The sequence below is a fragment of the Phasianus colchicus genome, chromosome 6, assembly GCF_987193195.1.
Source record: "Phasianus colchicus chromosome 6, bPhaCol1.hap1.1, whole genome shotgun sequence".
Classification (NCBI taxonomy): Eukaryota; Metazoa; Chordata; class Aves; order Galliformes; family Phasianidae; genus Phasianus; species Phasianus colchicus.
This window is the reverse complement of record NC_143441.1, coordinates 34121273-34149043: the sequence shown is the minus strand read 5'-3', so window position 1 is coordinate 34149043 and position 27771 is coordinate 34121273. Positions and strand designations below refer to the sequence as shown.

At 37.2% G+C, this 27771-nt stretch overlaps 2 protein-coding genes across 6 annotated transcripts in view; both read right to left on the bottom strand.

Annotated features, from left to right (window-relative positions):
* LOC116243277 (macrophage mannose receptor 1-like) overlaps positions 1-20074 on the bottom strand; it is a 30029-nt gene extending 9955 nt beyond the window's left edge. The window contains exons 1-20 of one of the 3 annotated variants that reach the window (XM_031614421.2): positions 19851-20074; positions 17510-17671; positions 16735-16848; positions 15597-15743; positions 14541-14723; positions 13481-13635; positions 12185-12295; positions 10987-11102; positions 10060-10208; positions 9005-9204; positions 7596-7723; positions 6580-6667; positions 5856-6000; positions 4656-4691; positions 4388-4557; positions 3668-3750; positions 3143-3243; positions 2652-2791; positions 1653-1767; positions 142-296 (exon numbers count right to left, since the gene is read on the bottom strand). In XM_031614421.2, the coding sequence (XP_031470281.2) occupies positions 142-296; positions 1653-1767; positions 2652-2791; positions 3143-3243; positions 3668-3750; positions 4388-4557; positions 4656-4691; positions 5856-6000; positions 6580-6667; positions 7596-7723; positions 9005-9204; positions 10060-10208; positions 10987-11102; positions 12185-12295; positions 13481-13635; positions 14541-14723; positions 15597-15743; positions 16735-16848; positions 17510-17671; positions 19851-19917 (2565 nt within the window). In that variant the 5' untranslated portion in view covers positions 19918-20074. The remainder of the gene's footprint in view (positions 1-141; positions 297-1652; positions 1768-2651; positions 2792-3142; positions 3244-3667; positions 3751-4387; positions 4558-4655; positions 4692-5855; positions 6001-6579; positions 6668-7595; positions 7724-9004; positions 9205-10059; positions 10209-10986; positions 11103-12184; positions 12296-13480; positions 13636-14540; positions 14724-15596; positions 15744-16734; positions 16849-17509; positions 17672-19850) is intronic. The other 2 variants (XM_090142902.1, XM_090142903.1) reach the window with 2 other exon arrangements.
* A 2106-nt stretch (positions 20075-22180) lies between these two features.
* LOC116243276 (macrophage mannose receptor 1-like) overlaps positions 22181-27771 on the bottom strand; it is a 29364-nt gene continuing 23773 nt past the window's right edge. For all 3 annotated transcript variants that reach the window (XM_031614420.2, XM_090142899.1, XM_090142900.1), the window contains 5 exons: positions 27017-27169; positions 26546-26662; positions 25894-26055; positions 23894-23926; positions 22181-22770 (listed from right to left, as the gene is read on the bottom strand). In XM_031614420.2, coding sequence (XP_031470280.2) covers positions 22625-22770; positions 23894-23926; positions 25894-26055; positions 26546-26662; positions 27017-27169 — 611 coding nt within the window. In that variant the 3' untranslated portion in view covers positions 22181-22624. The remainder of the gene's footprint in view (positions 22771-23893; positions 23927-25893; positions 26056-26545; positions 26663-27016; positions 27170-27771) is intronic.

Below are 27771 nucleotides of genomic sequence, written 5' to 3'. Positions count from 1 at the left end.
AGAAATGAAGATAACTACATGCAATTAACAGGACTATTAATCTCTAGGTCAACTTTTAAAACTTCCACTAAGTTTGAGGATGCTGTCTAAGTTATGCCTATGCACTGATTTTATTTCCTGTTTACCTATATTGTCCCATACCTTCCATCCAACTCTACTGTATTTACTCAAAGGGAATCCTCTTGCCCAACATGCATAATCATAAGGGCTTCCATCTGTCCAAACATATGAATGCTTATCACTTAATCCTATCCAAGTCTCATCAGCGACATCCTTTAGATGGAAAGTGAGGAATGCTAAAAGAAAATAAATTTTAAAATGAGTATTTTAACTGAAGAAGTTTCATTATATTACAAATATAAAAGAAGCAGTTTTTAATATAAAAATGTTACTCACAGAGCTCTCACAAATATTATAAAAATTAGAGCTAGAAGGGAGTTTGAAAGAATTAATTAATCTTCCTAAAGTTAGCATCAACTGTACATATGTCATTTCCAGTGGAAATTTGTACACTTTGAATTTCTGAGAGCAGTTCAAAAATTGCTATTTATCACATTTTCCAAGGCCCCACGGAACAGATTATTTTTGTCTTTCCCCCTATACTGTTGCCAAGAGATGAGAAGCATCAATAACTTGCTCCAATCTGCGCTCTGGATCAAGCAGCCTTGGATTTTCCTTCACAGGGGCTACACAGATGGAGACTGCTTAGATAGGTACTATTTAGAATTGGAGGCTATTTTAGCCTCTTTACAAGGCCAAAATCCCAGTTAGTGGAAGCAAAGAATAAGTTTTGGAGAAAAGAAGAGGTGCTGAGAAAGGTCAGAGGGATTCAGAGGGTGATGGTTGAGAAGGAAGCAGAAGATTTGGATGTCTGTGGACAATAAGTTTCTTCCAGTGTTGCCTCCTTCTCCTCCTTCTACCCTCTAACAATGCTGATTCACATTTAGTTAGCAGTTCAGCTTCAGACTGTATTATTGTTACTGCCATCTTGTTTTCATGCAAAAGATTATTGGTATGTTGATACAGTTGTTTGCACCTAATCTCATTCAATCACTTCCTTCCCTTCTCCATCCCTTCCCCCTCCAAAAAAAAAAAAAAAAAACCTTGTCAAGAATGTTTCAAAGTCTAACCCTGACCTCCACCATGCCACTATATCACCTGAAAAGGTGACATATGTATTGCTTGTTGAAATGGTTAAAAAGAGATATTCAATATTGCAACAGTCAGGAGAGTTTTTTGGAATACCATTTTCTATCCTTACCCTGGAGAACTACTGGTGACCAATGCATAGTTTTCTGAAGATACTTCTGACCTTGTAAAAGGGGAACTATGAGAAAGGCGGTGGTGGGTTCATCATACAGTGGGATCACATGAGTATTCATCTTTACAGTCATTACATGATTATTCTACAATTTCCCCATGACTAGCAATGCCAGCAGGTTCTGTGCACTGTCATCAATACATACAGGACCTGAATGTTTTGATCCAGTGCAAAATAGTTATGTCATTTCAAAGTGCTCACGTATTTATTAATCACAAAAAAGAATTAACTTGGCCACAACATCCACAACTACAGTCTTAACTAACAATTATGACCTCTTTGGTGAAGTCTGCTGGCTTTGTAGCTAGCACCAAAAGTTGAGATATCATACCTTGTACTTGAGCATTGTGTATAGAGGCCAAATTTCCCCCTAGTTCTATACAAGCACTTCTTGCGGAGTACCAAGTCAGTCTCTCTTCTTCCCTGGATCCAACTATTTTATAACACTGTAGGGAGAGTAAATAATTAGGCAAAATTCAGGTGTCAAAGAGAATTATATTTGATTTGATTCATCAGTCCCTGCATACAAAGAGCAGCAGTTGAGGGAGCTGCTGAAATGTCATACATTCAGCCAGTGAGGAGTAGACACAGCTAGTCACAGCTTTGTGTGTGCAGGGCTCAGACCCGTGGCTTCCTAAGGTTAACCTTGGACAGAGAGCTGTAGAGAAATATCCAAGGAGGAATCATTCCTGAGAAGAATAATCTTTTCAGGGGCTTAAAAACATTTCTAGACTGGGACTTTGCCTTAGGGTAGATCTCTCCCTGGTCAAGTTCCCTCAGTTGCAAGCCACACAGTAGTAGTAGCAGTTTTCCTATTGTTTGTGTTATGGGATTGAATTGTGCTTTTTTCTTTGTTTCTTAATGCTTATGTGATTAGGTGTACTTTTGCTTGGCTTAGCAAAAAACAATACTTGGTTGGTTTTTTAAAAAAAAAAAAACAATTAATTTACAGTTTGTTTTACTCAGCTTAATTGTTGTGGTATCTGATTATGTTCAGAAAGCATGACCTTTCATTTTCCAGCTCAGTGATATCTAGAAAGGGGAAGCTGCAGTTACACATCAAGATATTGGAACAGTATTTCTGTGCAATAAAGATGTCTAAAATAAAAAGAAAATTGTAGAAACCGAAGAAGTAATGCTAGCTGGATTTGAGCACATAAAAATTATAATTTAATAAATGCAAGTTCAGAAACAGGAAACAAAAAAACCCACAAAAGTTGACTCCACTGCTAATTAGAATGTCACTTAAGAGAGTAGTGTATAAAATGAGAGCACTTATGCAGTTGTTTATAGCTAATCTTCTGAAACCTGCTGATGTTTGTTACTGTACCTTATTTTGAAACAAAATCCACATTACAGGACATCCTCCCAGAGGTGGAAGTACAGTGGGAACAAATCCTGAGTAAGATGAGTTGCGCCTTTCACAGATAAAGGCATTTTTCAAACCACAGTTTATATCGTTCCAAAAGCCTGTAAGTAAAAGAAATGCAATCACTCTGTCAAACACTCTTACTGCCATTGCAGAGGGTAATCCAGCCAATATTCATAACTCACAAGTGTAACCTTCCAGAGGCATATGACACAGTCAACATTTACACTAGCAGCCCAAACAGAGCCCTCTTCACACTGCAACACATTTGTCTTCTATGAGCACTAGCACACATTTAAACCTCAATGCACTTGTTATGAAAAACAGTTCCCGTTATTCAGCAGCCAATTACAGGGAGCCTTAGGTTAAAACAGGTGACAAAACTTTTAGCTTTTGATGCATAAGCCCATTAAGATATTTGACCAAATGTTTCTTGCTGCTATTTTACTCACCAAAATCTTTTCTCATTACCACACAGTTTTCATCGTTATGTGAATAACTGGGTTCACTCGGAGCCCAGGCAACATAGTTCACAGGGGTTTTACCCAGCCAGCTGAAAGAAAAAAGAAAAGGACAGATGGTTGCCATACAGACACATCCAGCAGCCATTTTGAGTTATGAGGTCTGTTTAGCAGAAGGGCTGAGCAAGGTATGAGTAGTGACCAAAGAACAAAGGCTCTACATATACAGATCCACAGCATAAGTGCTGCCGCTTGCCTCTCACCCATTCAGTATTGTTGCACTAAAGTCCCATCAGTGTCCCATTTGGCCAAAGGCTGGATACATATTGTTGGACTCAGCAGCTTCTAACAGTCTGGATGAGGCTGTAACACCAGAGCATGGACTTGCCTTTCATTTTAGAAAGGTATCCTCATGAAAGTCTTCTACAAACACACAAGTACCCACCCCCATAGAGTGTGATGAAGTTACCACTATTTGCTGTCCATTAGCAGCTTTAGTGCTCTTCTTTTACCCACCTGAGTTTCCGATCAGAACTGAAAAATAAGCCAATGAAATATGATTCTTCTTGGAGATATATACCACTCAGTTTTCTGTTAATCTAAAACAAAAGTGATTAGCACAGTTAACAGCTGGACAGTTCTTCAGCTGTGTTTTTGGTTGTTTCTTTCACTCAACAACTCAAACTTGAGTTTTGTTCAATTCAAACCTGGACTGCAAGAAGGCAACAGACACAGGATGTCTGAATTGTCTTTTGCTACACCTTGAACATTCACATGCCTTTTTTCTCTTCCTACTAAAGACAGTAGTAATTTCTTTACAGGGCCTGGAAAAATGTACCATAATACAAATATGCGATGTAGGACAGGAACTCAGGATTTTAGCCTGGATAAACAGCTAAAATCTTTTTATTTTTTTCCATCTGCTCTGCATCAGAATTGAAAAAGTCCCTCATCAGCATTCTTGGCTGCTGACCTCAGACCTTCAGGAAGGCTACAAAGTCCCACTGCCCACTGCTTGTCTGTGTGGATGGAGCTCAGGTCCCTGTTTCGTGCTGGATGCTTCATGACCAATGCAATAATTTTACCAGGCAGTTAAAATAAAAAACAGTGAAATCCTTAATGGGTTCAAAAGTGCCCACAGTCAATGTGCTGAATTAATGATTAATACATAAATATAAATAAAAATTGTAATTAATATGTGAATAATAATAGATAATTAGTAGGTTCAGTACTTACGTATTTCCATATAAATTGTCTTTCATTTTCATCCTCAATGACAACGAGATCTGCAAAGTTCCTCTGGCAAATTCTCCGTGCTTTTTCCATAGGGACACGTTCTCTGCTGAAATAGTACTGCTTATCTTTGTATGTAATCCACCCATCAGCAGTTTGTACAGCCTGATATTCTGGAAGATAAAGAAACATATTTGACATCATATCATATCTGTACAAAGTCCAAAAACTATACAGTAAAACTTCCACTGAAAGATGAAAAAAATCCTACCACGTTTGTTGTTTGGTTCAGGTTTGAGCAGTGTACCTGTAAAATAAAATATCATCGTGAGCAATGTTCCAAACACAAAACAAACAAACAATGGGAAAATCACAAACTAGATAGATTTGATTTGTAATATTATATATGGATCTTCAGGTGCCCAGGCTAGATAATGACACTGCTAAAAAAAAAAATGAGATAACTTCTGACTGTCTCCCCTTTCATTGGGATCTCATCTAACCTATACATAATAACAAAGTCTAATTATTCCCTTTTATTTATTTTATTTATTTATTTTTACTACTGAGAGATCGCCTAGAGTCAAGATGAGCTGATTGGAGTATCTCTGCCACAGTTTGTGAACTCCTCCTGAGCATCTCACAAAGCTTTCTGTGCAGCACGGCAGGCTCAGTGTGTCTGCAGGGCTATGCAGGATGTGCTGCTGAGCAGTAGCATTCTGCCTGTGTGTGAGAACAACTGATCTACCCGCAATGGAACAGGGATTCTTCCTGTTCAGGTAAGTAATTTTTCAATGGTAATGTGGTGCATTTCTCGCTATTTGTTGGCAGAGGTCCACTAGATATACTCAGTGATGTTTGTGCAGCTGCTTCTTCTTTCCCCTTCCTATCCTTCCTCTCACAATTTCCCCATGTGCATCCACCTTCCTTTTAACTTCTGGGAGCTTTTAAAGTGGATTTAGGAGTCCTTCAGGGCTACAGTAATTTTATTTTTGATCAGCTTTTCAATATTCTAGTTCCTATAGCAACTTAACCCTCTCTCTAGTTCCCATTATCTGTCTTACAATGGGAACCCAACCTTTTTTTTAATCTTTTGTGTAGGGAACTCTAGTCTCCTGCATCTTCAGGTCTCCTGTGTGAACCTATAGAAGATAGAAAGAGACACGGAGGAGGTAAAAGTAGACAAAATCTCCTTATCTTGCTAAGGAGATTAAACATCTTTGCCTTGCAAACTTATTCAACTCACATCTAAAAGAGAAAGCCAGAGATAAAGTAATTTCTTGAACTTCCTACATTTGAGTATAACTGAAATATCTCAATTTGTTCCTCTTGCTTTAAGTGTTACTTTCACCACTCTAGTTTTACAATGAAAAATTCCCAATATCTTTCTTCTTGTAAATTTGCTGAAATCCATATAATTTGTCTTTGAACTTGTGCTTATCACTCCAATTAAATGGTGAAGTAGTCATACCTTTTTTACTTTCACAAATCCAATTAAGCAAATGTTCACAGTACAAGTCATTCCAGCGCATTTGGGGTGATCTATTAAACATAACACAGTGTTCAATTCCTTTATCATTATTAGGTTCATCTTCATCCCAGTTCTCATAAATTACCTGTGTGGGAAACACACCTCATTCACTATGTGCTTTGAATGGAGTGGAAGTAATTGAGATTTTTGTCACACAATGTCAGGGTCTCATCAGCCCAAGCAGCTCATTTATGCAACTAAAAGGAGTTCAGAAAGCTCTGATCGGGCTGGGGAGGTCTCACCAATATGTTCCCTTTCCATCACTTCCCAGAGGTGAAAAGATTACACTTCCTAGAAAGCATGGAGGAAAAATAGATGCACAGAGCGAGTGACATTAATCTGACTCCGCAAGAGATGGCAAGCTGACTTCCCCCATTCTGTCGCACAGTAGGGGTGTGGGTGTGATGAAGATCTAAGAGCACATGCAGTGGAATATGGGATATAGCGTGGTGCATGTGATGAGGATAGTGATGAGTGATGCACTGCCAGAGTGCTAAGACAGTACCATTGCTGAGACAAGTGCTGCAGCTGTTCAGAAGATGGTGAAGTGCTGCCCTACAACAGCTTAAGTTTAAAGAGGTTGAAAGAAAGCACTAAAACCATGAAAATCTATATGTTATAGAAGTTATGAAGAAAAATTAATATCCAGCAAATAAGTACTCACAGGAGAACCATCAATCCAGGTAAATCCTTCATCAGGATTTAAGAGAAACAAACCCATCCAGAAACCCTGAGTTTGCAGTCCTTTTTCCCTGAAAGAAATCATACAATATAGGTACATAAATGCAGAAGAAGAGGAGCCATATAATTGCTGGAAAGCATAAAAACATGCAGCTTTGAGTCACATCTGAAGCAGGAGCTACTCCTTCCCTGCTGGCCCACATCCAGGCTCATCAACCGCAGTCTTTGACACGGAGTTCCCAATGCTCTGTGTTGGCATGGGACAAGTTGAAATTAATCTGGAGGAGAAGCAGAGTAGCACAGTGCTAGCTCAGGTCCCATACTTGTGACTGAAGTACAGTTCCTAGCAGGAATTCATAGAAACAGCGTTTAATAGAAGTAAACTGCGACTAGAGAGCTATGATACAATCTAATAAATGATAAAGTAATTTCTTTTTCAACTTCTCTGATTTCCTCCATGGCACTTCTTGTGCTGGCACTTGATGGCAAAGTGGCATCTACAATGTTAATATAAATGAATGAAAATTAATTCATTTGATTTGAGGAGTCTTCAATTTATAGGCTAATAATTTCCTCATTCATTCAAGGATGTTTTTTGTGTTTAAGTTTTTTTTGAATGTAATTATTAAATTATGAATTGCAACCATTAAAAAAACCCACACAATTAGAGCTGAACATTCTAGTGTCTCCTTTTTGGAAGAGGGAGTTCACATGTACAACGTTGATCAGATCTGGAGAGCAGCCTTAACAAGAAACTGTGATGAAAACTTCAGAATTTCAAAACTACTTGAAAATATTCAAGTTGAAATGTATATATTTAAAATACAATTCAGTGTGATATTTCCAAATGAAAGTTTTCTATTTTCTTTTAAAGTTTATCATTTTTAATTTAATTATTATTTTAATTAATTTACTTTAAATTTAATTACTCAGCTCCTAATGTATCTTATTACTTAGCATAACATGAACATAAAAAAGAATGATTATGCAAGTACTCACAATGCTAACTGCCATATTAAAAGTTGATCTTCTTTTGAATTGATTGTGACCAGATTTCCTCCTATTTCTCTACAGAATTCTTCAGCTTCAAACCAATTCTTCTTTAGGTTTTTGTCCCTCACAAAGAACTATTGAGAAAAAAATTGTGATAAGTTACTAAATATAAATATAAAGTTTGATGGAAAAATATGATTGCCCGTGTAATTGAGATCAATATTATTCCAGAATCCCTTTAAAACTAAGACAACATCTGTCAAGACCTATGATATTAAACATTAGTCGTGTACATTGTAATTATCTTTTTCTCTTCTATTTTAAAATAGTAAAGGATGATTAGCTTAGGTTTCAGGGAAGAACAAAAAGTGTCACAATAGTTTATAGCTTAATTAGAGCTTTGAACACCAAAGGGCTCAAAGAAAAATAGAATTGACTAGTCTTAGTATTGTGCAGTAGAAAGCAGGAGATTATTGAGAAATGGGAGGCAGGTAAATCAATATGTTGAAATAGGAAAGACAATATGGATGGAGACAGACTTTGAAAGGTGCTGATGCATGCTGAGGAAGAGCTTTTATACAGCACTGCATGCTCTGCATCCTAATACAAAGTACACATGGTCTTGACGAATGATGCTTGACATTTTGGGGCAAGGATAAGCAGCAAGCAGATACATGGAAAAAAAATCAATAATGAAAGTAAAAAAAATTAACTGACTGTGACATAAAAGTTGATACCCTTGTAAATAGAAGGCTAAAATCATGTGTCCTTCTAGCAGACAGACTCTCAGGAGAGAAAGGGGAAGGATACTTACATAAAGACTTGGAAGAGCAATGTTACATATTATTGACATTTACTTCATCTATTTTACTTTCTTTTTATTTTTCCTTTTCAGAAAGGAGACATTTTTAGCTCAAGAGAACATAAAAAGCTTTTACTTGCTGAAGTGTCACCAATGGCAAACTAAATCTGGATCTAAAAGTATCACTAAAAACATTACATGTTCTGTGAAAGAAGGCTGACAGAAGGCCAGACTCCCATCATCTTTCTCTTAGGAGACATTGTTTTATTCAAGTAACACAGCCAGCTCTTGAGATTTAGTACTACACTTGTCTGAAGTTCCAAATTCTTGGAAGGAGATAAATGTGGTGAGGTTCTCACCTCTCATTTCTGTAAAATGAAGCTTATTTTTAGCTTCCCATTTTCATTGCTGTAAGCTCTTTCATTGTTGTGTTTTGTTATATTTGATGGACTTGTCTCATGGGTTCTTTTTTTTTTGTTTGTTTGTTTGTTTGTTTGGGGTTTTTTTTGGCACTTGAACTCCCTAGAGGAAATAATTCTCCAGAAATGCCCAGCACTTGGGTCCCTTCATGCCAGGCCAGGCTCTCAGGCTGGCAGGGCAGCAATGCACTGACCTTGAAGCAAGAGTCTGCCTGCGGGGCTCCATCCCAGCCCTGGGCACAGGATGCTGCTGGGACATGGACAGGAGGAGCCGGCGGTGGCACATCCATTGCCCGCTGCTTGCAAAGGAAATTTGCTGTCTCCTGGCAGCTAATGACATCCCATAATCCAGCACTGGCTCCAGTTCCCATGGCGACGCAGCCTTGCTCTTTTCCTTTGTGATACATAAAAGAAATGAGCAAAATCAAAGTCTAATTGCTCTCTAGGAAATTAGACCTTTCTATTCATACAAAATTATGATATAAAGCTGCATATTATGCAGATTTAAAGCCACTGTGGTTATGAAATTATTCTGAACATCTCTTGCTACAGCGTAGAGATGGGTCAATGAACCTCAGAGATGCACCTTTCCTAAAACTGGAGATTACAGATTTAGGATACAAATGTTTCTTATCTTGCCCCCCCAGGGAAATCACAGGGCACATAGCACTTGATTTTATTTTCGTTTGTAACAGATGGCCTGTCAACTGCTTTGCAGTTCTCAGAATCCAGGTAATTCAATTTCAGGAAGGGTGATATCAAGTACAAGAAGTTTATTTCAACACATAACTTGCTACTGTGAAGACAAGAGCCTCTAGTCACCTTTTGTTGAAATGCAGAACAGCTGGACACCTGCTCTCCATTTCTCACCTGTGGGCCCCATACTTTGCCCATAATCATTTTCCTCAAAGTGATGAGTTGTTGTTAACAGGTGTTAAAAATGTTTAAAAAAAAAAAAAAAAAAGAGTGAGAGACTATGGATCTTGTCAGCTCCTATTGCATTCAGTGTAGCCCATAAAAATATGTTTCTATACAGATTTACAGGTAACTGAGTTACACAGCACCTGACACTCTGCTGTGGATATGTTTTACACTGGAGCTAAACACAAGGTCTATTGATACTGGTCACCTACAGCTGTAAACACAAAAGTACCTTCTCTTATTTCCAGTACTAGGGGATAGAAAGCAGAAATCTGCTTGAATTTCAGCCAGACTCTGATTCCAAGGGTTGAGCTCATACAGAACTCACCTGGCATTGCTGAATTCCAGTGTGTAAAGGTAGGAGTTTCACCACTGGTCCACCTGAACATCCCTTGTTCTTCTGTATCAGAGAGACCGAGCCAGAAATACTTTTCAGACCTCAGCCCAATCAGACTAATCAGGAAGGCTTGCTCATTCCTGAGGTGGAAAACAGTGTTCAAACACAACATATTGCCTTCCACTGCAGATCCAATTGGTACAAATAAGTCTATCATGCTAGTATGACCCCCAAGAGAACAAGTCCTCAGAAAAGTTCAAGCAAAACCTCAGCAAGCTTTAGTGTCATTGAAAGAAAGTGGTGAGACACAACATTCTCCTTTCAGCTGAAGGCATCCTCTCCTTTCTACCTGGTTCTGTGAAATGTCGAAAATCATTACAATGTCACAATTTGTGATGCCTCAGATCTACCAGCAGGTAAGAACAAAGCTGCAGCCAGATTTGCTACGCACGGCCTCTGAACGCAGCGGTGTTCCTCAGAGGCCATGAAGTGCAAAGCTCATTTGAGGTGAAGGGAGCTGCCATAATACATTCTGGTTATGCTGGAAACATACTGAGAGAATTAGGATTTTTTTTTTTTTTTTAAATTTCCTACATTTTATGAGATAGGGCTCCTCAGTAAATAAAGGAAAGCAGTGGTAACCAATTTCCAAAAGAAAATTAAAAAAAAAAAATAGAGGCTGCCTTGATTAGAAATTTAATACTAGGAGAAAATGGAACTCAAGAACCCTCAAAATTGGAAAGCAATTTTAATTAAATAGAAATCTGTAAAACATGACGTCTTTTTTCTCTCTTATTACTGAACAATTTAAAAGCATTACTGAAACACTTTCCAAAGCTTTCAAAAAAAAAGGGACAAATTTTGAGGGTTCTGAAGTAGAAGCACTAATTTTAAAGTAGAAGAATGATAATTTCCTACCTGGTTTCCACTGTAGCTAGATAAGCTTTGCTCTGCTCACATGTCTTATTTGCATCTGAAAAGGTTGCAAGTGCAGAACCCACCAAATAACAGTAAAAACTAAATCTTTTCCAACCCTGTAAAGAAGAAAAGGATGACCTTAATGTGAATTGTAAAGATATTTCAGTATAGAAATTAGCTGTGCTCTTTTATATGTAAATATTTTATATTTAATTTGTTGCAGCTGGGATTAAAAACAAGATGAGATTAGGTCAATTTGTTAATAAACAAAAGCTGTGAGTTTTTTGTTGTTTCTTCTCCTACAAAATGCCTTTTTACTTAAAGGGTGATATTAAGCTCTTCATTTCTTTTATGTGTACATGAATTTTCAAAGAAAATAGTGACTGTGTTATCACATTTCAGTTCTCTGTAAGGTCGGGTTTGTGCAAATATCATAATAAGGCAGTGAATCATTCGGGGGAGCTGTAGCCACACGTTCTCTAGTTGCAGGATCTGACATGATGAACTACAAAAGTATTCCAGTTCTGAAATTAATTCTTGTATAAGCACTGTTCCTCAAGGCTGTGCCTGCCACCCTTGAAAGAATAGCAAAGAGACTTTCTGAGCCAAGAGGAACTCAGCCAGTGCTTGTTTGGGATGTGAGTAAAAAGGAGGAACCTCACTGAAACACTCTTGCTTCTTTCTGTAGAGAGATTAATGCTGACTAGAGTAGATTTAATGATTCTCTAAAAAGGTGAATTTTGGAAAAAATAACCCACTGATATCACTAAAAGACCAACCAAGTAATCCACCAGTAGTAATATGGTACAGAAAACCTGATCTTCTTATGTTTGGAAATTACTTTGTTTCTTTTAGTAAAGACACTGCTGTGAAAACTTTAAATAAGAGATCTGAGAGACAGAACAAAGTGGCTTAAAGCAATTTTGCATGTTTGGCTATAAGTAGAACAGTAATGAATTGATGTAAAAGGTATCTCTTGTTACATTTACGTTACCATTTACATGTAAGTAATTTTTTACATTCTTGAGTATTTTCAGAGCAAAAATGAAGTATATGCATATATTAATAGTTTGTTCGTGGGAAAAAGACTAGATTTCCTCAAAGAAACAAACACTAAGTCTTTAAAAAATATGAAGAGCATGTAAAATAATTCATGTTGATTTTCCCCAGCATAAATCATTTATGAGACATCATTTACCTCCTGGCAGCCTGGGTCCTTGATCTTTTCTTCAGGAGACTGTGATGAGGGCTTCTTTTTACAGATGTAACCAAGTTGCCTATCACAAACATCAGTTGCCCAGTACCCATCCTAGAAGAGCAGAGAGAATAAACAAATGTAAAAATAGGGGCATTTGTAAGCATAAGAAAATAATTATTTTCCTTCTTCACTACAAGATCCACTGATGTATTTTACGTAAGAAAACTGCTGGATTGTTGATGGATATTTATTAAAAAGAAAATAAAGACACTTTTGAGGAATGATTTGAGGTTCATTTGATGCTATTTTGAGATGAAAGAATGAAATAAATTAAATTTTGAAGTTTCAACATTGGCTATTACAACCACCTATTTCATGAGAGAGTTAGTAAAAGACCTCTCATCCATGGCTAATGGATATGCATTTATAGTGGTAATATTTCATTATGCTTATGGCAAAGATATCAATGAAACAGAAATAATGTACACCTAAATGTGTCACAGTACATCCAATTATTTCATCCATCAAGGAGAAGACTGAAAATAACTGGTTTCTGTTAAAGAAGGAATTATGTTAAAAAATAAAATTGAAATAAGACCTTTTTATTCATGAAATGTGGTTAAGGATTAATCCTATTAATGTCTAATACTGACAGACATAAATATTGTTCAACATCATAGCAGTTATGCATTTTCAAATTTTTTTGTGTTTGTTGTTTGTTTGTTTTTTTGCCATGATACTTTGTATATGTGTATGCATATATGTGTAAATGAGTATAAAAACCCAAACAATCATGACGGCAAGAAAATTAAGTCTACAGGGCTTTAGATTAGGTTATTTGGCAGATATGTGTTACTGCCCTTATTACATTACAGAGGAGAACTATGAGCAGTGCCATCTCTTCATGCCCCAATGAAGTGATATAGATGAACTTAATGGTCTACCAGACTGGAAAACAAGGTATTCTAACAGCATCTTTGATAACCACATATTACTAGCTCATCTTCCTTTCTCTCCAGAGCTACAATTTTTTTCCATTGTTGTAACCAACAGAATAAAAGTAATGTAAAACTCATGGATCTTAATTTTCACCAAGAAATTTCAAAATGTAGCATTAGAATTATGGTGCCCCTTCAATTCTGATCCTGCCTGTTCTCTCAAGTTTTATCTGACTGATGCCAAATTTGTTTCTAAGATAAGATATTAAAGACTCCTGAATAAGTAGATGGCGGCACATGATTTCAGTGTGAGGCAGTTACTAGCTTACATTTCTATAAAATTGCTGCAAAGTTTTACCTGCCCCTTCATAACAACACAGTCCTCTAAACCATTCCTATAGGTGGGATGTCTGCGCTGCCATGTGGTGAACGTCACAGGGGTCCCATCACTCCACTCAAAGTAGAAATGAGCCTTCAGGTCATTTAGGCCCAGCCATAGCTCTTCTGTTGGCTCTGAAGCATGGAAAGAGAAAGATTTGCTTGTTGTCTGCTATGTAACACAACAAACACTTCCAAATCCAGCACAAATAGGGACTGATAAAAGTTGGGATGTGGTGCACAAGAGGCAGCCTTCATGCTCTAATCAAAGTGCTGGTTTCTGTTCAGATCTGTAGTAAGGGATGATTTAATTGGTAGAGAAGAGACTTCAGATGCCACCCACAAATCCCTGAAATTAATAGACATATGGCTCTTTATGGCTGACAGAAATTTTCTGCAAACTGAGCACCTGTTGCTTAGAAGAACAAAATACCCCCAGCATGGATATAAAGCAGTGAGTGTCCCAGTGTGCCCCACTGATCAGTAGATAAGATGAAGTCCAAGGTACATAAACATATGCCAATACATTTCCTTAACTGGGGATCCTTAGAGGGTCTGTCAGGAGTGGTCACCAAATCCAGCATGCAAGGCAAGTGTCAGGACTGGTGATGACAGATTCGAGGAAAGTCAGAAATGAAAAAGCATTATTTTCTTAGAAGGAGATATATTGAGAGGTTAACCTCAACAAGAGGTTTTACTCTCAGCAGGAAGTTAAATTTCTTTCAGATTTGAAGCTCAGTTCTGGAACTATAGAAATGTAGAAAAAAACCACAAAAACTAAAAGATCTTTATGTGGAAATTTTGTTACCTAAATTTGTTGAGAATAAGATGTTTTCTTTTCTTGTTTCGAAATATTTTATAATGTAGAATTTCTTAATAAATATATGCTTATGTTTACGCATCAGTAACAACAGCTGACTACACCATAAGTTAGATGGTGTCAGCTTGTGATATTTCAGAGAAAGCATTAATATTTAATTAAGCCCAGCTTTTGCATTGCAGATGTGCCAAACAAAATAGAGGGCCACTTATATACTCACTGTAACCAAGCTGTGACACCAGAAAGCCATATTCAGCAATGGTGTGGACACTGGCCAAGTCTCCATTCTGCCTCTTACATGAAGTCAGAGCATCCTTCCATGCTTTGGATTCTCTTTGAATGCTGTAGCAGTGACCTGCATATGGCCACCAACCTTCTGTGCATTTAATAGGTCTCATTTCCTCTAAAATAGAAGCACAAATTTTCAGAGCAATTTTACAGACAGTAAAATAAGCATTCTTTACAAGAAGTAGTACTATATGAATAAACACAAAGTTGCAGGTTGAAATGCAAATATCGTCAAATAAGAAGCAAATGTCATTAAGGCACAGTTTGCTCAATATGCAAATAGAATGATTAGTCTTTCAATGTCAAGTAAAGCACCAATAAAAATGCCCACATTGTATCAGAGATGCAATTTAAAATTTTACTCTGGAGAAGAGAGACTAAGGCAGTCTGTCTCTCCTCTCCTCTGCTATAAAAGCAGCTTTTATAACATTCCCAGACAACAGCCTCTGGCAGATCCCTCCTGCATGGGGCATGTCCAAAGCTACACTGATGTGTCATTGAAGTCTTAGGTCTCAGTAGGCAACAGATGAAACACAGCCTGCGTGAACACTGCTGCTCCTCCTGCTCTGCACATACGAACTCATTCAGTTGCATATACTTGCATATAGGATTTTTAATATTGATATAAATGAATATGAAAATCAATCCTTGTAATTGCTTATTTGGAGGAAAGGAGAACCATAAACTTCCTACTTTGTATGCAAAATGCAAATCGCAAAATGCGATTGTTATCACTGTTATAGTGGCAGAGCAGCTTCTATCTGTTCTGATAAAATGAATAATAGAATGATGGAACAAAATGACAATATTCTCCTATGGATGATAAATATATTACACCTTTGTCCTCTCATCTTGTATGAAAGCCTGTGTGTGCATACATAGTTTTGCTTTTGGAAATCCTGGTTAAAAATTGGCATTCCCTTGTCTTTTGCAAATCAGGGATTGCACTGTCTGGAAACCAGAGAAAAATCTTTCTTTCTATACATACCTTTGGTTATATTGTTAAATTTTGAATTTATTTTTCTCTTTTTACAGATGTAGCCAAATCTCTGGTTGCATGCTTGGTTTTCCCATTTAGCATTCTGTCTGGGATTCATTGTGCCACAGATTTTCCCAGGAGCTGGGAAAGGACTGCCTTTGAGTAAGAGAGAAAACAGGTTTTCACAACAGATATATACAAAAAGATCAACAAATGGATTGCATTATCAGTAGAACCATTGTCTTATTGTGATTTTTTCAGTGCTTGCCGTGAAGAAGCCCTCCCCACAGGATAATTGCTGTTGCAATTTGCAGGGTGGTGCTTTTCACCTTTATACACTGAGTGAGATGAATAACTCTCTTTAGATTTTGTCTCAGGATATTATGGGGAACGTTCTAGCTCTTTTCCTGATACACTGGTACTCGTAGGCAGAATAATCATTCTTGCATGTCTCAAGAATTTTGCAGTTCTTCCTTCCTATAAAAGAGGTTTTCTTTTTTCTGTTTTGTTGTAAAAGAGGCTCTGAAAGGAATAGAAAAGTGGTGGCCTAGTACCAGACTTGCCAGTGCTGAGGAACAAGAAGGTAAGCAAGGGGACATGCCTGCTTGCTGGGTGGTGGCCACTTCCTACAGCCAGCCTGCTGCCCTTATTGCCCTGGCACCAGCAAACCCCACACCCACTCCTCTCCCATCACTCTGGGCTGCTTTCCCTCCTCTGTGGGCTGTCCCTCTGCCCATGCGTGAGGCGCACCACAAGCTCCTACACATCATTCCATGTGGTTTTGCATATAGTATTGAGGAATTATGAGCTTGCTCTGTGAGTCTCTACATAATATCTAGAATTTCTTCAGACAATATAGTGCCATTATTTTCTAAATATTTTGCTACTTTTTGAAGGTTTGATTTAAATTTAAACTGTTAGATAACATTATGGAAACATTCTGACCTCTGCTCTGCAAGGTTAAACATCACTTCAAAAGAGACTCTCCATTCATAAATAAGCTCTTTGCTTATGCGAGAAAATAAAAGGTCATTGGCTATCGTAAATTAGCACAGGCTTCTCTGAAATAGAAGCAACTGAGGTAGTTTAATTAGTTGGTGTCTTATCAGAATCCATTCCAAGATTATAAAGTAAATGCAGTTCTTACCTGGAGCCCAGTTTAAATATCTGAAAGGACTGCCCCCAGCCCATTGCCATCCACTGTTGAAATTCAAAGTGTTCAATCCAATCCACAATGCAAAACTGAATTTTTTAATTAGTTCTAAATTAGAAAAGAAAGTCAGTGGTGCCTTCCTATTCTAATAATATGTATTATTAGCAAGTTCATGTATAAGAAATAAAGTCAAAACTGATTTACCTTTCTTGGTTTAAACCCATAAATACTGCTTTTCACATTAATGAAGTAAACAGATTTAAATAGTAAGATGTGTAAATAAATAATTGCAAAGATAGCAGAGATCTCCTATTGCTAGCAAAAATGGCAAGTTATCTGGTTTTACTATTTCAGTAACAGTTTATTCATCATGTGTTCCCATTTATAACCCCTATATTGTTAATAATAGTCCTTGAAGCACAGAGGAAAGAGGTAAATTTGAGGACTAGGCTTTAGTCCTACTTGGAAATGAGCATACAAGTAGGTAAGGCAAGTGGAGGGAATCCTCCAACTGAAGCAGGCCACAGACATGGCAGCCCCTACCTGGAATACACAAGTGGGATGGGGCCACTTTATTCCCTGCACTGGTTCAGGAGCAATCACAAAGAAACACCAGCTAATAGAATAACTGTTCAGAGCACCTTCCTTGTGGCTCTTAGCAAATGGCTCATCTTCATCATTGAGCCAAGGCAACCAACTGCAACCTCTAAAGCTCTGGAGCAACACAATTTCCCAGCATATCTTATGGCCTTGTTTTCTATTCTTTTACCTCCTACATATTCTTGTTCATGTATCTCTGTGATGCTTAATAGCTCTGCATTTTGCTCCTGACAGCTTTTCCTTGCTTGATGCCATGTTAGAGCTGATTCTGAGTTTATTTGATAGCGAAAACCAGTAGAAGCATCTTCTGTCCAAAATCTCTCTGTGTCATCTGAAAGAAGTGGAGTGCTACTGTTAGGATATTGGCACTGCATCAGCTAAAAGAAAATGAAGTATGCAATGATGCAAAAACTGCAAGAATGCAGAGCATCAGCCATACGTACAAGAGGTCATGACCTTACATTACACTAGGGAAGATTCAGGTTGGATATCAGGATTTTTTTTTTCTAAAAGAGCAGTGAGGCAGTGGCACAGGCTGCCCAGAGGGGTGGTGGAGTAACCATCTCTGGAAGAGTTCAAGAGACATGTAAATGTGGCACTGAGGGATGTGGTTAGTAGGCATAGTGGGGATGGGTTGATGGTTGGACTAAATGATCTTAGTGGCTTTTTCCAACCTTAATGATTCTATGATCAAATCTAAAGCACCAGAAAGTTTGAAATTGGATCAATCATCCATTTAAAAATGTACTTTCAAAAAAATTTAAAACATTTTTTTAAATTTATTTTTAGAATGAAGTGAGATGATACCCAATATTACTCTGTACTTGCTTTTAAATCCACAAAAGGGATAGTAATACTACATAAACCAGGCACATTTGTATATTAAAAAAAATAACTCCTGGATGAACTCAGAGGAAGAAAGCAGACATGCCCTGAACTATGGCCCTGGAAACTCCAGGGAAAGAATTCCCTCTTAGTTCATCAGCAAGAGAAGTAGCTTGTTCAAAGTTGCTGAACCTGGCCTCTGGCAGCCCCAAAGAGCTATAAAATTGTATGTGTAACACAAGTGTGCAGATCAGCTGCAATCTTTGTTTGCAGAACAACTCATAAAGCCTTGTCAAACTGTTGCGCTGTAGGGAAAGCAGTTGGTGGGAAATGCAGAACAGACTACAGACTGTGTCCAGCAGTGGAAGAATCCCAAGCATAGGTTTGTTACAAAGATGGGAGAGGAAGGTAATTTTACTAGCAGCATGTTATGGAGGCTGGTAGGAAGAGACAAGAGCAAGATAGAAAAATGGATGTTAAAGGAAAACAAGCAGCAATGGTGTATAGCAGTATAAATGAGAATTGACCTACAGGACGTATCTGAGGAAAAAGAGTAATTACAACTTTGGAAAGAAAGACAGCAGTCCAGAATCAGTCTGGTCATGACATGCACTTAAGTCGCACAGGTAAGACATATAGAAAGGAGCCTTTTTCAATTCTCTGGTCCATGAGGAGAATCAGCCACCTGCAGCAGGTGAGTCAGGACCTGGCTGGGTTGAATCAGGCTCCAGAGATTCTTCTTCCTTTCCCTCAGCAGAGAGGCAGCCCTCAGCTGCTGGGACTAATGTTCAGACAGGTTATTTTCACTTATTCACTTGTACTCTGAAAGTATGTGCACATTGTAGCTGATAACAAACCTCACTGATGGAACAATAAATTGTTTTCTCAGCAACATTTAATAGGACTTAATAGAACTATTTATCAATCCATTTTCCTACCTAAACTGAGAGGTCATCCTATCATTTTAATTTTATTATTATAGTTTTTGCATCTAGAATTTTTAAATAAAATATTGTAATAGCATGGTTTGAGCTTTAAATGTTGTGTTCAGCATCTAGTATGTTAACCTTGTAGGAAAATCTGATTGCCTTGTAATGATAAGCTGTGGTTCCTGAAGGCACAAAAACCCTGTGTAGATTTCACACATTAAGGATCTTACTGCATTTTACTATTCTGTGCAGCTCAGTAGGTTCTCTTCATTATTCCATCTTTTTTGTAAACGAACATAAAAACAATACAAAATGAAATAAAGCAAAACAAAACAAAAAAAGGCTGGCCAAAAGGAATACAGGTCAGTCATCACTACAGCTAACATGAATATATGGCTCTAAAACTCTACAACTGATCATTGCACTATGGAGATTATGGGGACAGTAAATTGAGAGAGCCCTGTGCTACCCCACCTCCCATTGCCCTCCCTTACAGTACCATCTATATTAGCACTTTCACAGAAAGAAACACCAGTTTAAGTATCCTGCTCTTATTACCTTCCTTTCCCTCAGCATCTGCACATCTCTCCTCTTTCATTCTGTGAACTGGAAGCTACCAGGATAACACGTTCTTTACATCACATATCAAATCTGATAACAAATATAAAACAATCTGTTTGTCCATTAAAACTGTAATTATTCTCAAGGAAAAATATTTTAATACCTAATTTAACACAAAGCCAGCAGGAAACTTACCCAGAGACTGTAATTGCAATGTACCACGCACAAAGCAAAGGAAAACCAAGAACCTGGCAAGAGTCATTGCAAATTGTATTTTCCTTTCATTCCCTAATCAAAATATTGTATAAAAGCCTTCTGAGTGAGGATAGTGAAAGATCCTTCTCTCTGTCAAAGTGCTGATGTACACATGACATATCCTGTCATGTGACATTCCAAAATAACTCTAATGCACACTGGAAACATCACTCTCTTTGAAGATCAAGTTCCTTCCAAAATAATTCAAAGTTGTGACAAAAAAAAAAACCTGAAAAAAGTGCTAAGTGAAATAACCAATCAACATGTAGTAGGGTCTATATGCCTAAGTAGAATGTCATAGGAGGAACAACTATCTTTGCTTTTATCTATAAATTTTTAGGAAAAATTAATGCATAAAATGGTTGACTTGACAGTTAAAAAGTATTAACAAAAGCTTTTTCAGAAAAAAAAAGTTGCCGGACTTTAGTTAAAGTAGGAGCTCAATAAATTCTTTAATAAGTTTGCAGTTGAGATTCAGGGAGAGCTTAGGGTCAGCAAAGCATACAAGAGCAACCCTGAAGAATGAAGCTGACTGAAGTCACAAACAGTGTAAAAAAAAAAAAAGACACAGAAATTGACTTCACTGGGTAAAATCACATTCCATGTACATCTAAAACCACAAAATGAAATAGCTCTGAGAGAGGGAAAGTACCTGGAGGACACAATTTCTGCTTGGTCCCCTCTTCTCCCTGAAGTGCCAGTCACACTCTTGTCCAAGTGGGCCTTAGGTTGCCTCAAGTAAATGGATGCTTGCGAGATTTCAGCTCCCCAGGGCTGAAGGGTGATGGGGGAAGATCAGTGCAGACACTCAGGCAGCCTAAAAGTTAACTGAGGAATTGATGCTGGTTGCCATCATTTTGGGATCAATGTTCTGCACACTACATTTTGCTTGTGCCAGAAGCTAGACTTACCACTGTGCTAAACTGTTGGTTTTATTTATGCTAAAAAAAACCTGGGTCCCACTGCCTAGAAAACAATAAAGAGAAATGAACTTTATTATTTCTTTTACTGTTCCACCATGCAGGGTAGGCCCTACACAGCCTAGAGAAGCAAAAGGCAAACAAAATGCTGAGGCCATCTGTTAAGCACACAAAGTGGTCAGTGTCTACAAGGCACTTGTGGCTCACCTAAATTTCTATTTTATTCTGATTCTGCTGCTTTTCTAACGGCATGATTATTTTTTTCTTGCTGATTCCTCATACAGGCAATACTGCTGCATTCCTCAATTTTCAGTTCCTTTTACTTGCATTTAAATATAGCAAGTTGGTGCTTGTTTAAGCTGAATACAAAGAAGTGAGGAGAGAAGCCCTCTTATTAAGAGAAGTCATTGCTCAGATGTGAGCACTTCCCTTCTCCTTTCCTCATATAGTCTTTCTGGTGCCTTTAAGAGAGAGTTCCTGGCAGCAGCTTAGCTGAGGCTTTCTGCTGCATGCATGTCTACTAGTAAGTAGTAATAATGACCGTGCTGATCTTCTTTGCCTGCTGGTAGCCTTTAGCAGCATGCTGCTGAAGCAGTATTTTAAGTGTTACCTCTTTTTAAAATAGTGCTGTTTGTTTAATATTGTGATACTTCCAAGAGACAGCCTTTAGCAATCAGTGCCTGCCATGATGAGTGGGGACAAAGATTGCCTCTATCCTGTAAAATAAACTGGTCTTCAGAACAAAATATATTGCACTTGACAACCACATTAGTAGACTGAAGAAAAATAAACACAGCTGAGTTATATATATAAATATAGATATATAGGTATAGGTATGAACAGTACTTTTCATGGCAGAAAATGAACATGAGCAAGGTTTCTGTAACGTGACAGAAAACGTAACAAGATGACAAAGCAGCAAAGTCTTAAACTGCAGCGAGTGAGAACCTGCTTAGATCTTATAGCAGTAGGCACAGAAATAAAAGAAAGAAGCTCTTTACCTTCTGAAGGTCTGTAAGGTAGGCAGAGATCTCCAGATGAGATACTCTCACCTCCACTGCCAACTCTTAAATGAGGTCTGGGAAAGGGTGGATCCTGGCTCCATCCCTTCTGGTCACTCAAGTACAACCGTGGGTTGGCCTTGCCTTCCCACCAGATGCTCAATCACTGGTTGAAATCATGACAGCATTTCCACTACAGATTTATATCCCAAAGTTATGTGAAACAAGTATATGCAGCTCCATTTTTTCAGATAAATGCAAGATGCAGCTACAAGGAACAATAGTACAGGTGGACAGTTGGAGCAAAGTTTATGAGGCAAAAGGATTTTACAATTGCAAGAAATCTCAGCAGTTGTAAATTTTTATTGTTTTTTCAATTCACAGCAATCCAGTTCTTAATAGTAATCACATTTTATTGAACATTTATTCTCACAAGTTGACATCATTTTTTTCATTATGTTCTTTTTTTCTTGACAAGCTATTTACATTACCATTTTTGCTAAGGCTCTTACGGGGAACATCTTGACTGCTACAAAACTATAATTTAACTCACTAACTCTGATTTTGTGAAATATGCATGGTACAAAAGATACAAAAATACAAAAGAAACAAAAATATAAAAGAAACAAAAGTATTGCAAAATGAGAAAAAGGATTTGATTTAAGATTGCTAGAGACATTTAACAGATACATCCTTCAATTTCTGCAAGTAACTTCCTCCCCTGAATTAGCTTGTGCCACAGAACCCATTCTCACCAATTCCTTAATGAACCAACTCATCATTTAGAAGTGTTTCAATCTATTGATAGTTGGTTTTGCCTTCTTCTCTTGTAGAAGTAGACTAACACACCAGCTCCGAGAAGACTGAGAATGGCCAAGAAAAAGAGAGGCCAAACAGACGGATGAACAGGTGGATGAGTCTCTTCGTTCTTTTGCTTGTCTGAAATGAATGCATATTACTGTGAGAAATCTTAATATTTCTTTTATTACACACACAACATGAAAACCAAGCTGTTCTCTCCTGAAAAGACTCAGGAGAGAGCAAATCTCTCTGAATGATTGCTGATTGGTAGCCAGATCACTTTGACTAAAGCTAATGTAGTTTCAGTGAATCTGAGTTAGTGATATACAAAGCTGTCTGTCAAAGCATGCATAAGAATTCAGTGAGTAACGTATCTATGATTTGTTCATTATTTGACTTCTGAGCTTTATGACTAGTCACCTTCATTTCATGGCTTTCTTCTGCTTTTAATTTTGTAATGAATAGAGCTAAGAAATTAAGTTAAAGACAATATTCTGTTTCCATAAGAAGCCAGAATGAGGTTTCTTACTCACTGATCAACACTGGCTAGAGAACCTCTTAAGTCCTCATTCTGTTCTGCACCTGTATGCATAGTCCTTTTTAAGTCAGTAAATCAATATGGGAAAAACAGTATTGCATAATCTTGTTAACTTTCAGCATGTTCAGGGCCTGGAAAAGGGAATTTCCTTGTTCCCCCAGCATGGTGCTACTGTTCTGCAGGGAAAATATGGAAGAAATTTTGCACTATCTCCCAGTGCCTTACTGAGGAAATGGGAAACAAATCTCTCTGAAGACCTTAGAACAACAGAGAGCAGATCTTGAAAGCCGCAATTTTGATTTATTGACTCAGGTGATGCTTTATATATAGCTTTTGGTTGATAACTGTTTGGAAATTAATTTGTTTGCAATAATTCCTATGGAAGCAAGTTGCATAGACATCTATACAGGTTTTTGCAGCCAAGTTGCAGTCCTCTGTGTCTCTCTTCTCTAAGTCTCTAGCTGGGTCACTGATGAGCTTGTCAGATCTGCATTAGCCCTGCAGCAGTTCAGCCACCCAAGACCATCCAAGAGCTAATGTGGCTGTAAAAGGCAGCATGAGACTCTTGTGAGTGATTTACAATTATTCATCTCAGAAACTGCCAGCAGGGTGTTCTCTAAAAGGGGATAATAGGGAAAACTCGTTTTAAAGTTGCTTTTTTTTTTTTTTTTTTTTTTTTTTTTCCATTTAGGTTGTCATTAGTTTTCTTAGGAAAGCTCTTACCTTTCTGTAGTAGAGGACTCCCACTTGCTTCAACTTCAACAAATATCAGAGAGAAATAATATAACGCTTCATTAAAATTCATGTTTGATTATTTCTTTAAAATTATACAGGATCAAAAAAACCCAAAGTATTACTATTGCATTAGTGAGATTAATTAAATAAAGGGTGCCATTAGTGAGGCAAAAAATAATTTGCTAAAGTTTCATCTTCCTACCTAGTCTTATCAAACTATAATATTCATTAAAATATTTTTTTATCTCTACTGAAATCCAAATTGTGACTTAAAAGTGTTCATTCAAAAATATTTTCACAGTTTACTTCAAATATTAATTTACTAAGAACGTAATATACAACCTAGAGATTAATTTCACATAGTGTATTCTAATTTCTCCATATTTAGCAGGAGGCTGCTGTTACCAGCCTGGATTTCTTAAATGTCTTCCCTAGAGATTGTCCCCTGAATTAGGGATTTAATTATCCAAGCTTCCTATGCATAACAGAGGGACAAACAGAAAAGATCTCCATAAAATCTTTTGTTATTAGTGTTGTTAAAGAAAGAGATACAAAAAATGCTTCAAACTTAGGAAAAGAGGAAAAATAAAACATACCAGACATTCTTAGTCAACAAGAAAAATTACTGAATAAAGACTTCCTAAGTATTTCTCCTCAAGTTTCCTTTGCATTACAGTTCAGACAAACTACTCAGAGTAGAATTTATAAAAGCAAAATATAAAATGAAACTCAAACAGAGATAAATTTAAAATGAACAGATACAAAGGAATAGTAACTCCAACAGCTGTATACTAGAACATCTTATGGACTTGAGTGCTTTCTTGATGTTTTATTAAGTTGGATAAAAATATGTGATTAGCATTTGTTTGCTGATAACGTTTATCCTATATTTCTTCTTAAAAACTAGGAGCTTAACTAGTAATATCACTATTCTTCTAATTATTTATATACAGTTCCAGCTTAACTATAAAAAGTAATATATTTCAAATCACAGGAAGAAATGTCTGAGTTTCTGGAATATAATTCAGAATTCCTTAGAAAATCACTAATGGCACTTAACTGATTTACTACCAAGGACATGCTTATTTAAAGATAAAAATTAAGAGTGCAAGGGGAATATTTAATTAAACATTGCCCATGACCCAGTGGGTCTGGAACAACAGTCTCCACTGCTTCACATTCTATGCCCATGGCAGAATACAAAAAAGAACAAAGCAAAAGCTACAAAATTAAACCTCGTCTCACAGCTACTACAAAGAGAATACACAGGTTTAGAGATGGCATCCTAATTTTTTTTTATAGGTAATTGGATTTTAACATCTACTTTAAAAGAATGGAATCATAGTGCTCTCTTTAAGGCAACTATATTTTTTACATCTCCACTTGGGAATGCAAGAAAAAAAAAAGTGTTACTACATATTCCTTGCCCCCCAAAACATTAGACTGCCATATCCACTATTGGCCAAAAGTTTTGAGAAATTCTGGTGAGACAGGCTCTACAGTGACTTTCTTTACATTCTCATATAATAGGGTAGTGCTCATGATATTAGTGCAAAACAACCAATGGATCTTTTAGTATACCACAGGCATTAATGTTTTTTGAAGTTGTTAAATCAGGCTCAATATTACATCAGTTTTTGAGGTAGTATTTGAGTACAGAACACTTGAAAAGAAAGCTTGAATACTCAGATGCATTCCTCCTTCCAAGAGTATAACAACTATGACAATACTTAAACCTGTTCCAGGAACTAAATTAGCAGAATCTTCATCAGATATTAAAAATTTTCTGAAAGTCTCATTCTCAACCTAGAGCATATACAGGACGTTTCCATATTTCCATATGAGAGCAGACATTGCTGCTAAAATAATCACAAATATCTGGAAAAGTGGGATATGTCAAATCAAACTATCTGAAATAGCTTCCGGACTTGTGATAAAGAGGTATGACAGCTAGTTGTGAAGTGACGAGCTCTATTTCTAAGACTTACCTTTGGGTTTCTTGCAGATAAATCCTTTTTCAGAAAAGCAATCAGCATTATCCCAGTAACCAGATGGTGCAATCATTTCCACACAGTGGTGCTCCTCATCAGACTCTTTCTCCTCCCAGTTGACAAAGTCCATTGCAGCATTATCCAACCACAACCACTTGTCTAAAGAGAAATATATATAGTAATAAATTTTAAAATGTACCACACATTTTATATGTTTTAATACCACAGAAAATTACTTCAAAAATGTCACATTTTTCAGTAAGAGACATTGACATTTTTTCTTACTGGAATATCATTGAAGAAAGGTAGAAATGCTACAATAAAACTGCAGAAAATTACTACAGGGATAATTGTATTTCATTAATTGTCATCCAGAATGGCTATAAACAATGAGAAATACCAGAGTAGAAAAGAATTCCTTAAAATTACAATTGGAAAAAAAAAAAATTAAGCATTTGAGTTCTGGAAATTGTTAAAGTTGTCCATATTTCAAAAGTAGTACCACAGAATTAAATATCAAAATAGAGAGACTGCTAGAATTCAAGCACCATCCATTGTGAGTTCATGTTTCCGAAAACAGACTTCATAAAAAGGCAGTATAGATAAAAATGCCTTGCAAATAAATTAAATATTGAAAGTAAGGTATTACCATCCATATTCCTGTAAAGTCCTATCCAGAAGCCTCCTACTTTGTTTCCAAGTAGCTGTATTGTATGGATCAGAAAGTCAGATTCATCCACATTTTCTACTGAAACCAGTGTAGCACCTGAAAGGCATTAACAAGCAAATGACCACAATCTAGGCAAACAACCGCTGGAATGATCTCCTCTACTAAGAATGTAAAAATGATAACTTTTGAAAGTTTTGTGCATGCTGGCTTCACCCATTTCTTCTCCAGAAGTTGTACTTAATCCTTATATGTCCCTTGCAACTTGGGGCAGTCTGTGATACTATGATTTTTATGAGGACAGTACCCCTGTTGGTGGTGGCCATGGTTCCCCATCACTGCCTCGATTTAAATAAATATTTTTAATGGTATTCTAAAATCAATGTTTTTACATTTCTATGTAAAATTTGTATAAGTCCTTTGTAAAAATCAGTTGACAAAGAAGTCTCTCACCTAAATGAGTGCATTTGAGGGAGGCCTGGGCCCATGTTGTTGCTGCTGAAGCCTCAATGTAGTAGCAGTGCCCATGGTAAGGGATCCAAGCTTGCAGGTCAGCTGCTTCAGGGCATTCACCAGAGAGTTGAGCAGGCTCAGTTGGAGCTACAACTAAAGAAGACTGAAATTGGTCAGAAGGTCTGAAATTGGTATTGCATTGTGAGCAACACATGAAGTGGGGTATGTGTATAAATGGAGCACAATTTCTATCAGCAAGCATTAACTACCTCAAACTCTACTCTTGACTATTCCTCTACACCCCAGCTCAGACAACAGGGAGATCTAGGCATTCAGAAATGTGAAACATCTACTTTCCAGCCACATTCCTTGGACATGGAAGCAAATCACATCCTATAATGCCTATCTCGCTTGACAGCACTGTGAGGAAAAGAAACCCTGAGCGATGAGGATTCATATCTTAAATTTGCATTCTCACATTACAGCAAGTTGTTGTAAGATAACAAATTGTCAATATCACAGTCCCATATTTTATGGCTGCCAGCAGTCCATGTGTGGTCACTTTATACAAATGAGTCATCAGTTTATCATGTCACTGCCAAATCAGTGTATTTATCATGTGTATAACTCACTTCTGTTGGTTCTTGCACTGCATATGAAGACCAAATGTATGTCTAGAAAGTTTAACTCAGAAGTCCCTTTCAGGTGTTTAAGCCTGTCTTGAATCTCACATGTGGAAGAGACTATATTATATA